A 12,322-nucleotide genomic window follows, 5' to 3' on the forward strand; every position below is an offset into this window, starting at 1 on the left:
AGTTATGAAAATTTATCCAGTTTTAATAATATCCAGCCACATATCATTTTAATCTTATTATTATCGGATAAAATATGATGTGGACATAATATCAAGACTATTTTATAAAAAATAAAAAAATTGCAATCATATCGATGAAAAGATTACAAAATTCAATAAAAATGCTTCAATTAAAGATGGAAATATAGTGTCAATGTAGAAACCAAGCTAATACATGGTTGTATCATGATTTCTTTGAGTTTTGTCGATTTTTTCAATTTGGGAAAATTAAAATTTATCTTGAAATTTAAGAGACATTGCTAGAGTTATTTAGGGTACATGACATTTTGTTAATGCCGAATTGAAATATTTGAACTTTTGAGAGTGCTACAAATAATTCATATGAAATAATATATTTGTTTTTAAAATTGAGCATTATGTAATGTTTAGTCATACGAAATCATAATAAAATCCTGTTTTGATAGTTATTGAGAATATTTCTGATAACCATACCGACAAAACCGATATGAATATTTTGATTATATATTTTGAATACAAGTATTCAAAAATATATGGTCAAGACATTTTTGAAAGACATGAGATTAACATGAGTATTTAAGCATTTCATATTTTATAACGTTCATTGACTTTTAATTCAAAATGAAATTAAAACAATTATTAAGCATTTAATATGCTTTTAAAATAGACTTAAATATAAAATTTGATAAAATTTACAATCATCAAAAATTTAAAAGGAATTTACAAAATATACTAGAAGTATTATTTTAAAAGAGATTTTGTCAAATAAATTTTACGTTTTAGTTTTGAATACTTACGCTCCACTTCTCATTGAATATGAAAATATGTAATGTTTGGATCAGAATGAAACATAAATTCTGGTCTATAACTTCAAAGAAGGTAAAGATTCACTCATGAAACTTAGTGATGTAACATTATTTTAAAGATGAAATTTCAAAAATAGATTCCTATGATTGGACTTTATAAAATAGAATATATCATTGATCACTTGATTATTGGGGTAACTTCCAATTATTCTAGATATTCAATCAGAAATCTAGTAAAGATGTATAAAAAGAAGGTTAAATGACTACAACCTTACATTGTATTTAATATATTTTTGAATTTTACGTTCGATTAGCAAAATCAATTTTTTTGATACACCAAGTTCAGTTTATTATTGAAATTGGATCATTATTAGATTAATGATATCCAATTTTAAATCAAATCATCTAATGTTGTCATACTGTGAATTTAGCGAATGAAAGGTCTATTCAAACTTCGAAAATTTTAGATTTTTCTATTGACTTTTTTCAAATGAGATTTAAAATAATCTATGGTTCACATATAACAAATATTTCATCTAAAAGAAAAAACTCGTAATATTGAAATGTATCGAGTTTGAGAGTAATTGACGATCAAATTCAACAAAGAACTCAATAAATTTTAATAACCAGACCTTCATTCACATATATTAATTATTCTCTCGATAAAGATTAAGGAACTTTTTTTAAAAACGTATTTTATGAGTTATGTTTTTCTGAGAATATTTTAATCATAGAATTTTAATATAATTTGCAGTATCATTTTAACTTTATATGAAGATTAAAATGTTCAGGATTTCATCTATCATTGGGAATTTTGAAAACGTTAATTTCTTGAAATGAAATACGAATATTCTATTAACCTATTAATATAATCATACTTTTAATTTTTGAATACTTATTTTGAGAATGATATTGGTCTTCAAATCAATAACGTATGACATCACAAGCAGAATTTCGAATCGATTAGTGAAAAATAGTTGTCTTCTCACGTACAATTAAAGAGTATTCATGTTCGTAAATTAATTCATGCCGATAATTTTATTGTTCTCCATTAATTTTTTTTAATTATTCCTTATTGAAACAAATTCTTATTTGCTGTAGACCTATAATTCGGCAATAAAAAATTTATTCTTTTAAGATGAAAATTCAGAACTTTTACATATATTTTACAAATCCCAAAAATTTTAAAAACTCCTCTAGGTTCTTGAATATAAATACATCACAATCGCGGCATTTTTTGAGAAAGATATTCGAACAATATTGTTATCAAAACAATACACAAAATTTCTGAACCTCTCACAAATTTTAATTCAATTAAAGTATTGAAAATATCTCATTAAAATATATGGCGGAATCCTCTGTTTCGAAATCTAGCGTTTCGAGTGTTAGCCAGAGTGTTCCAAACTTTGATTCCCTTGCTCAAACAAAAGGAGGCTTTTTAGATCGCATATTCCCGATTTTGGATCAAATGATGGAAAAAACGAGATTTCCTTCTTGGTTCATGTCATTTGTTTCAATCTTTATTCTCTTACAAAACCTCTCAGTAGGTGCATGGATCTATACACCAAACTTCCAGAGAACTTCTGGTCATTGGACTGATTTATATAAAATCGTAATCTATATCTTGACATTCAGCAACCCATTAGACACAGCAAGTGTTAGCTATGTGATGCTAGGCCTTTGCATTGGAATTGCTGTGTTTTCAGTCCTGTGGATATTCTTTATGGATTTCTACAACAAGAAGTTCTATATGCTGCCGGTTCCACTGCTATATGTTTCATCATTGATTATTGATATAATCGATTCTATATTCATCATTCCAAGTGTTTACGTTGCTAATCATGGTATCACAGGTCTTCAAAGTCACTTTGACTAGGGTTTCATAGCTGAGATCATCACCGGTGCTATTGCTTATGGATTATTCCTCTTAATATTCTTAATTAATACCTTCCTTAAATGCCGATCAGTCGTATTAACAAATTTAGTATTCCCAATGTTCGATTACTTCTCAGTAACAATGTGGATTATCATCACATCATTCTTCTCAATGCTTACAGCCATTTTCAACTACTTTGATGAATGGTATTACTCAGTTGTTGGTGCAATTCACATTCTTGTCACACTTTACATTATCTATCGTCTTTTATTTATTCCTTTCTACGAAGTTTGGAGAAACTCAATCGCTTTAGCCTTTGGTATCACAACAATCTTATGAGATATTAATTTCTATGTTCTCACCGCTTGCCCGAACTTGACTTACAATTATACAATATTTATTTTCGTTTTCGGCTCACTTATCGGGTATGCCATCAGCTATGCCTTCTACACAAAGAAGGTAGCAAGAGTAAAGAAAGAATTGACATATCAAGAGGAAATCCAAGATAAACAAGAATATATGGACACATTAAGTATCAAAAAAGGCATTCATCATGCAATGATGTACATTGTTGTTGGTCTTTATGGCATCTGCGACTACTTTATCGATGGTTCAGTGTCTAATTTCATATTAAATCAGCCACAATTGGAAGCTGCTGTTGCAATTATGTTACAGATCATCACTTTCTTCCCATCAGAATCAAAGAAGATGGATCTCTTGTTCAAGAGAGTCCTTACGAAGAGAAAACTTAATCTTGCCGAAAGATTCTTGATTTACCAATGCTACAGAATCAAAGTAAGAAGATTAGTATCTGATACTAAAGATACTTTAGAGACATTCAATAAATTGAAAGCAAAGAACGATACAGTCAAATCAATTATCAAATCATTTTGGGATAAACAAGATGCTGATAATTCATTCTTGTCAAACTTAAGTATCACTGTTAATGATGTCAATTCATTGTTCAAAGCATGCTTGGCAAGTAATCCAAACAACTTAAGAATGACAAATGAATACGCGAACTTTTTGGCTGAATGCAAATGTGACTTTGATGCTGCAATCATTGAAAGTATCAAAGCAGATATGATTGCTGATGGAAGAAACTTCAACGTTGATATTTCATTCAGAAGTGTTGTCAACAAATTCCCAAGATATCTTAAAGACAAAGTTCTTGATGTCAAAGGAAGAAGAGTTCTCAAAGGAAACATGAAATCAAATGGAAGTGAAAGCAAGAATTCAAGCTCATCATCAAGAAATGATTCATTTGATTCCAAATCCGTTGATTTCGAAAGACAAGAACTCGTTTCAAAGAAGATTTTAAGAGATGCAAAAGTCAGATTAGCATTTCATCATGCAATTATGGATACAAGACCATGGCAATATAATACAATTGCTATGTTAACATTATGGGATGTTCTATTAATTTGCGTTTTCTTCATCGGTTTCTATGCTTATTTATTATCAAATCTCAGATGGAGAAGAAGCAGTTATAGCGATTTATCTGATGCTGGCTATGCAACATTCTATTCTGTCTATGCAAATGTTTACACACTTTCAAAATTCGCATCAGATAATGGCAGATATAACACAAGCAATGCAATCTTAGGAAATATTTCCATTGATGATGGAACTGTTGAAACATTGTTACCAACAGAATATTCGATGGGAATGAAGACATTCTTCTGTTTGAACAAATCAAACATGTACTTAAGAACATTGTTACAATCATTAGCTGATCAAGCTATGGATGATAATGATCCATACGAAATTGCTTCCATTTTAATTGCTGTTAATTCATCATTTAATGTTTGCGATAAAGCAAGTCCACAGTTTAAGATCAAAGCATCATTAAAAGCTTTAGTTTTAGTTATCAATTACCATTCAAACTATTTAGCTGGTGTTCAGGACGAACAAGTTATTCCGAATATTTTCGAGAATAATGATTATTGCCAGATCATGTCGAATATTCCGATGATTGCTACAAATGCTGATGAAACATTCAGATCAATCCTTAATTATAATGTTGAAAAAGCTTCAACATACAAAGCTAAATTCATGACATGGATGATTGTTGGTTCTCTCATGATCTTCTTCGGTATTGCTTTACCAGCTGTTATCATTATTAATACTTATAACAGTATGGTTGATAGGATCATCAAAGTTTTGTTGGCATTACCAAGTGCTGTTAAAGAAGATGCAAAGAGACCATTAATGATCAACTCATCAGAAGACAAGAATGAGTTAACAACATCAAAAGTTGAATCATCAAACATCATGGAAGTTTTGCCAAGAATTTTCTTCTTCTTCTTGTTCGGAATTGTTGGAACATACATTGCATTCTGTTATACATCAATACAAGTTAATGACAGACTTACACTGATTCTCAAGTGGTTCTACTATTCATGCACAAGAATTACAATGGCATCTCAATTAGGTAACAATGCTTTGCAATTGATCTTCTTGAATGGTTCATTAAATCAATCAATTATGGATCGAGATGCACTTGTTCAAATAGAAACATCAGGATTGCAAAAATTAAGAGATGCGGAATCAATTTTATTGCAAGGAAATGATGAAATTAAAGGATCTATTGGTTACGATGCTAAATTAGATCAAATGAATATCCAGAGTCAATGCACGTTAGGAAGAGATCCAAAGACAATCCATGATATGTACGCATGTGGAAGTATCGATGCACAAATTCATATCTTTAGACAAAAGGTTGAAGAAGTTATTAAAACTCCCGAACATTTCAATGGAGCAATGAACAATGAAGTAGCTGCAAACATGGCTCACATTTTGCGTTTCCACTTCTATCCATGTGTTATTAGAGCAACAAAGAGAATCTCTGAAGTCATGGAAAATGCTTATGACAAAGCCATGAGATTTGACATTTTGTTTGTTGTCATTGGCATGATTTGCATGGTTATAATTTTCACATTGCCATGGTTCTTCAGAGATTTCGTTATTCAAAACTACAGAATGTTGTTGATGGCCTTGCAACATCTTCCTCCTCAAACAATTGTTGATACTCCTGAAATCTTAGAGATCTTTTCAAGGAGAAAGAAATCAAACAAAGCAGAAAAGATGTCTGTTTCTAAATCAATTGTTTATGGAGCAAGTGAATGCATCATTATCACAAACTCAAACTCTGTCATTGAAATTGTCAACCAAAGTGTAACAGATAACATTGGCTTAACACCAGATCAAATGTTAGGCCAACACATTGCAAACTTTGTTTCAGACAATGATCAGCAGAGATTGAACCAACAAATTGATTTAATGGTAAATGGCCAAGGATCATCATTCTGGCAAGATCATTTACAGTTAACTAATGATAACAATGAAATGATTCCATTCAGTGTAACAATGATTGGAATGAAGGATAATGATGAATCAACAGATATTAAATCCTTTGTTTACATTTTGACAAATGAAACGGATGAAATCGAGAAGCGCAAAGCAGCTGAAGAAGCCAAAGCCAAATCAGAGAAATTGTTGTATCAAATCTTACCAAAGGACATCGTCATTAGACTCAACAGAGGCGAAACTGATATTTCATTCTCTATTCCATCAGCAACAATCTTCTTCATTGATATTGTCAAGTTCTCTGCTTATACAGCAAACTTGACACCATCAGAAATTATGGCAAACTTGAGCCTTGTTTTTGCCACATTTGATGGAATTGTTTCGGAATATCCAAGCATCACAAAGATCAAATTAATTGGTGATGTTTACATGGCAGCAGCTGGTTTGTTCCAAACAGAAGAAGATAAGTACAACCATGCAGAAGATGCCGTCAGATGCTGCTTAAGAGTTCAAAAGGCAATGGAAGAAATCAACATGAAATTAAATGCTTCACTCGAAGTCAGAATTGGTGTCAACAGTGGTGGCCCACTGATTGGCGGCGTTTTAGGTACAGATAAACCAACATTCGATATTATTGGTGATACAATCAATGTTGCTGCTAGATTACAATCAACAGATATCCCTGGAAATGTACAGATATCAGGTGATACTAAAGCAATGATTGAGAACTTAGACTTTGAAATCGAAGAACGCGGTGAAATTGACCTCAAAGGTAAAGGTAATAGACTTACATACTTTGTTAATTTACCAAAGCAGAATGACTTAGAACAGTCATTTACTGCAACTATTACTGGAAGAAAAGAATAAAAATGTTATACTATCTATTTTATTTAAATCAAACAACTTTTTACATGTATAATTATACATTTTCCTGGTTAAAGTCATTGTTACATATATGCATCCAAATAAATTGAACTAGAGAATACTGTATGAATTTAAAATTCGGAAATTTATACTTAACATTTTCAATTGCAATCGTCTAATAGTGTCAAAAATTCAATGTATATGGGTTAAAATGTGCAATATCATTCTATTATGAAAAATAATTCACTATGAATGAAAAAATGTATAAAAATGTTATCTATTTGTGCTAACAGACTATGAAACAGTTTTTACGATAGATATTAAAAAATTATTATTCATTATGCATTTATGTAAGTTTGATTTACATTGTTGATCAAATTTGTATGGCCAATAGCAAATATTTGAATCAGAACTATGCAGTATGGTAGTTTTTCTTCCAAAGAAAGTCGAAGGACCATTTTCTGGAACAAAAATCGTTATTTTTGCGCTGGAAGAAGCCCCAAAAGGATTAGAAGCAGTTGCGTCATAGGAGCTTCCACAAAAGTAAACCGAAACTGCACTCGAATATAATGCACCTAAAAATAAATTACCGATTGAATTTAATTTTGTTCCGTATGGGAATATTATTCTTTGAATACGCGTAAAATGATATATTCCCATAGATTCAATGGTAGTAAGTGTTGGAGGAAGTACTAGTTTTTGAAGATATAGATTTCGAATCCCATCTAGGTAAATTTTGGTAATTGGAGCTAAAATTATAAGAAATTTCAGATTATAAGCATCTTGTATTGCAGATCGTCCTATTTCTGTTACCGGATAGCCTTTGTATTTACACGGAATTATCAACTTTTCCATACTACATGAATTCCCACCATAAAATCCATTAGCAACTTTGTATACACTCGAATCTCCGAAAGCATAGTGATCAGTCTTGAATGTATAAACAAGAGTGCATGAGTCTATTTTTTGAGAGGAAAAATCGAAAAGGTGGCAAGATTTCGTCATACACTGTTTGGTTCTTAATGGATGCTAGCTTATATTACATCTGTTCCATATTTAGTGCTTGATGTGATGATTTCTCTAGGATATAAAAAAATATTTTTATCATCATCATGATGGCGTCTTGTTTCTGTATCACAATCGGTCATTCTACCATTTTAAAATTTAATCATGATATGACATGGCTGAATATAGATTTCAATTTAGCATTCAAAGACAAATTTCACTAATGGGATTAAGAATTGGTTTGTGTATTACTTATTCTATGCGTACATGGCTTAGCCAATCACATCATTACTATTTTTTCGATAAATAATAAAAAAGTTGGAAAATTTATACATTCAAATTTTCAAAGATCTGTTACGGGCGCGTATAGTAGAAAAAATTGAAGAAAAACTGTTATCAAATATATTTTGATTACTTTCCAATCTATTGGAATTTTTTTGAATTGAATAATCGTAATCCATTTAATTTTATATATAAATGTCTAAATACTATAAATTTACTAGAACAAGTTCTAGTGACAAACAACCGCCTACAGCTTTATTTGCGATGATATCTAAACCATCTGCACTAGATTATATTGAAGAATCTGAAAAATATATTATTCAACTTTACGGAAAACACGAAGAATTTAGGAATAGATCTGATTTTATGGGAAAACTTGAAAGGTTAATCCCATACGGTCCTTTCATTATCAATTTAGTAAGTAATAATGAAAAAGAATTACAAAAGTTAGTAAATTATCAAACAAATTACCAACAAACGAATTTAGAATTCGCAGACATTGGTGTAAAGACCGATATTCCTAATTATGAAGCAATAGTTAATAATCTTATCAAATACGCAAATTATTCTGATAATTTCTTTAAATTTATTCAAAATCGAATTTCAAATTTAACAGCTATACCAGCTCAGTATATTTTGAATTGCCCAGAAAAGTCACCACTTCTATCATCATTATTAGAAAAAAAAATTCTAATCAATCCAGAACCAAAAGAATTCAACATCTATAACAATCAAAATACGTATCTTGCTAGTCTTATGGAAGCATACGGAATCGCATCTAATCCTACACAGTCTTCTATCATAGATAAAGCGCATTTACAGCCACTCCTTTCAAAAGCGAGCAACTACGAATCGGCATATATACAAATAATCAACGCATTCGCATTGCATCCTAATTTTTTTGATAAATGGTTTGATTTTATTGGATTTAAGACACATCTCAGTAATTTCCACTTTAGCTTACTAATGTTAAACGACAATTGGATAATAAAAATATTCGAAGGCTCAAAAGAGTTAAAAGGACAAATAATATTCTATTATTTGCACAATGACGGTGGATACAAAACAATTTTCGACTATTTTACAAAAGCTAAGAAAGCTCTTACTAATGATAAAAAGGAAATATCTACTACTTATTATGTTGGTGTTGCTTATTTCAGAAAATATGCTTTAGAAGCATTATCTGAATTTTCTGATATAATAACAACAGAATACCTTATGGATGTAATAGAATTCCTTGATGAAGAATATAGACATGTTAATTCTGCCTCAAAATCCATATAAAAAAATATTTGTTAGAGAATAAAAAAATTTTAAAATATTGAATAATTTCTTTAATACCACATATACGTAAGTCGAATTAAGGATCTCGTTTGGAGAAAAAACAGCTGGGATCTCCAAATTTCAAAAATATATTAAAGTTGGAGAAGATTTTTCTCCATATGAGATCATTAGTCGAATAAGAATGACTATGGAATAACTGTGATTAAAAAATTTCACTCAAATACATATTATTTGTGTTATTGAATGAATCTAGTTCGGTATGTAACATGATTAATGTACATTTTATTGCATTTGATGATATTTAATTTTCAATTTGTAATTTGGAATTAATCTTAATAATATTTGCTTTTTGGTTAATGATAATGTAAGGTGTGGACCTACTGTATTGATATGAATAATAAAGGAATTTAGAATAAGCATAAATAATCACAGGAATGTAACAATTTTTTGAAAGTTTTACAAATAATCAATGAAAATTAAAATCATGATTTATATTGATGTACTATCAAAATTACTCAAAGGATGATAAAGACTGTTAAAATTCTGGCCGTCAGATGGGCGTATTTGAGAATGATTTGCCATCGATAAAAAGAAATTGTGAAAATGTAAAGTTTTTAATATGAATTATCGGGCTCTGAATTTTGACGGTGAAGAATACTAGCTGTATTATACCTAAATATTACAATTATTTGATTATTTTGGTGTAAATTTTGAGCTCTGAATTGATTCATGTTTTTGATCACTCATAGAATTGTTCGATTTTTTGATAGGATCACTGCTCTGAAAAAATCGAGACATTTGATAGCATTGATAAACAATCATTTTTCGAAATAGCAGATGAGTATCAAGTGCGACGACTACAAGAAGACTCCAGTCCTCTACAGGAAGCGTTTTACAGCCGAGGAAGATGAACTTCTCCGCAAGCTTGCTAAAGACAACACTAACAAGACGTGGCGCGACATTGCAAAGCACCTCCCAGGAAGGAGTGCCACACAGTGCAGAGACAGATACAACCAATACCTCTTCCCGAGTGTTGTTTCCAAGCCATGGAGTGACGAAGAAGACAGAATCATTGTCGAGAAGTACAAACAATATGGTCCACACTGGTCGAAGATCTCAGAGTTTCTTCCAGGCCGCAGCGGAAGCAACATCAAGAACAGATGGAATGGTGCATTATCACGTTTCCATGGTATCCCACACAAGAAGTCGAAGCTTGAGCGTAGACAGCCACGCAATATCTTAAATGCGCTTGCACAATCAGAAACAGCAATTGTTTCTCCATCTTCTGATGAAAGCTCAAGTGATGCTCAAGACATTTTTGACCAACTTACAGAAGGTCTCATCCAACAGGAATACGATACATTTGATCTCTTCAACAGCTGGGAAGATATCACAATGTAGAATTGTTTGTATTATTTGTTCTTTATATTATGTAAATTATTTCTATCTTAATTTATCTGAATTTCCTACTTCCAAAGATTCTTATTAAGTTTAGTTCTTCATTTCATATATAAATATATACATATAGATCTCTAATTTTGAGAAATATTAATTTTAATTAAATTTGATAATTACGCAACTACAATATCTTCTCATAAGTTACCCATTAATGGGGCACTATTGGTAATGAATTTTATTAAGATCAATATTGATTATAATAAAATATATGATTAATTTGGATTTTTCAATTATGAACAAAATCTACCTTATCAGAATATGAATAATCCTAACTTACGAAGCAATAATAAAACAAAAATTAAGAGTATTTAAATTAACGGAAAAGTATTGATTTTGGGTATAAAATATATACTGATATAAGCAGTCATTAATGTAGCGAAACCGAAATTCAGATAAATTAAGATAGAAATAATTTACATAATATAAAGAACAAATAATACAAACAATTCTACATTGTGATATCTTCCCAGCTGTTGAAGAGATCAAATGTATCGTATTCCTGTTGGATGAGACCTTCTGTAAGTTGGTCAAAAATGTCTTGAGCATCACTTGAGCTTTCATCAGAAGATGGAGAAACAATTGCTGTTTCTGATTGTGCAAGCGCATTTAAGATATTGCGTGGCTGTCTACGCTCAAGCTTCGACTTCTTGTGTGGGATACCATGGAAACGTGATAATGCACCATTCCATCTGTTCTTGATGTTGCTTCCGCTGCGGCCTGGAAGAAACTCTGAGATCTTCGACCAGTGTGGACCATATTGTTTGTACTTCTCGACAATGATTCTGTCTTCTTCGTCACTCCATGGCTTGGAAACAACACTCGGGAAGAGGTATTGGTTGTATCTGTCTCTGCACTGTGTGGCACTCCTTCCTGGGAGGTGCTTTGCAATGTCGCGCCACGTCTTGTTAGTGTTGTCTTTAGCAAGCTTGCGGAGAAGTTCATCTTCCTCGGCTGTAAAACGCTTCCTGTAGAGGACTGGAGTCTTCTTGTAGTCGTCGCACTTGATACTCATCTGCTATTTCGAAAAATGATTGTTTATCAATGCTATCAAATGTCTCGATTTTTTCAGAGCAGTGATCCTATCAAAAAATCGAACAATTCTATGAGTGATCAAAACATGAATTAATTATCCGAATTAGTCATATTCGCTTATATAAAACATTTATCAGGAGACAGCTAAATTTAATTTGAAAAGGAAGTTTTTACACTCTATCGTTCAGATCGCATTTTCACTAATTAATGATCAACTATACAACTCAGATTGTTTATTTTCAAAAGGTCTCAAATCAACTCCGATAATTTAGAGTTCTTTCAAAAATTTTGACACTCAAAAATAATTGTAAATTAACCCCCTCTACGGGCATTCAAAAACTTCTAAATTTACATGACACTGTTTCGGTAATGATTTAATATTCTTCAA

The 12,322-nt window shown here is 31.1% G+C and overlaps 6 protein-coding genes across 6 annotated transcripts; 5 read left to right on the forward strand and 1 right to left on the reverse strand.

Annotated features, from left to right (window-relative positions):
* Positions 1–2,169: 2,169 nt before the first annotated feature.
* On the forward strand, positions 2,170–2,700 carry TVAGG3_0720940 (guanylate cyclase protein; the record flags this gene model as incomplete). Its single annotated transcript, XM_001310535.1, has 1 exon — positions 2,170–2,700. One exon carries the CDS (start codon positions 2,170–2,172, stop codon positions 2,698–2,700), a length of 531 nt encoding a protein of 176 aa, XP_001310536.1.
* A 117-nt stretch (positions 2,701–2,817) lies between these two features.
* Positions 2,818–3,039, forward strand: TVAGG3_0720950 (guanylate cyclase protein; the record flags this gene model as incomplete). The annotated part of the gene is made up of 1 exon (XM_001310534.1): positions 2,818–3,039. The coding sequence occupies one exon, from the start codon at positions 2,818–2,820 to the stop codon at positions 3,037–3,039; it is 222 nt and encodes a 73-aa protein (XP_001310535.1).
* A 180-nt stretch (positions 3,040–3,219) lies between these two features.
* TVAGG3_0720960 (guanylate cyclase protein) lies at positions 3,220–6,876 on the forward strand (the record flags this gene model as incomplete). The annotated part of the gene is made up of 1 exon (XM_001310533.1): positions 3,220–6,876. One exon carries the CDS (start codon positions 3,220–3,222, stop codon positions 6,874–6,876), a length of 3,657 nt encoding a protein of 1,218 aa, XP_001310534.1.
* Positions 6,877–8,355: 1,479 nt separating this feature from the next.
* TVAGG3_0720970 (uncharacterized protein) lies at positions 8,356–9,468 on the forward strand (the record flags this gene model as incomplete). The annotated part of the gene is made up of 1 exon (XM_001310532.2): positions 8,356–9,444. The coding sequence occupies one exon, from the start codon at positions 8,356–8,358 to the stop codon at positions 9,442–9,444; it is 1,089 nt and encodes a 362-aa protein (XP_001310533.2).
* Positions 9,469–10,281: 813 nt separating this feature from the next.
* Positions 10,282–10,845, forward strand: TVAGG3_0720980 (RNA polymerase II transcription regulator recruiting protein; the record flags this gene model as incomplete). The annotated part of the gene is made up of 1 exon (XM_001310531.1): positions 10,282–10,845. One exon carries the CDS (start codon positions 10,282–10,284, stop codon positions 10,843–10,845), a length of 564 nt encoding a protein of 187 aa, XP_001310532.1.
* A 505-nt stretch (positions 10,846–11,350) lies between these two features.
* TVAGG3_0720990 (RNA polymerase II transcription regulator recruiting protein) lies at positions 11,351–11,914 on the reverse strand (the record flags this gene model as incomplete). The annotated part of the gene is made up of 1 exon (XM_001310530.1): positions 11,351–11,914. One exon carries the CDS (start codon positions 11,912–11,914, stop codon positions 11,351–11,353), a length of 564 nt encoding a protein of 187 aa, XP_001310531.1.
* Positions 11,915–12,322: the final 408 nt, after the last annotated feature.

The sequence above is a fragment of the Trichomonas vaginalis genome, chromosome III, assembly GCF_026262505.1.
Source record: "Trichomonas vaginalis G3 chromosome III, whole genome shotgun sequence".
Lineage (NCBI taxonomy): Eukaryota > Parabasalia > Trichomonadida > Trichomonadidae > Trichomonas > Trichomonas vaginalis.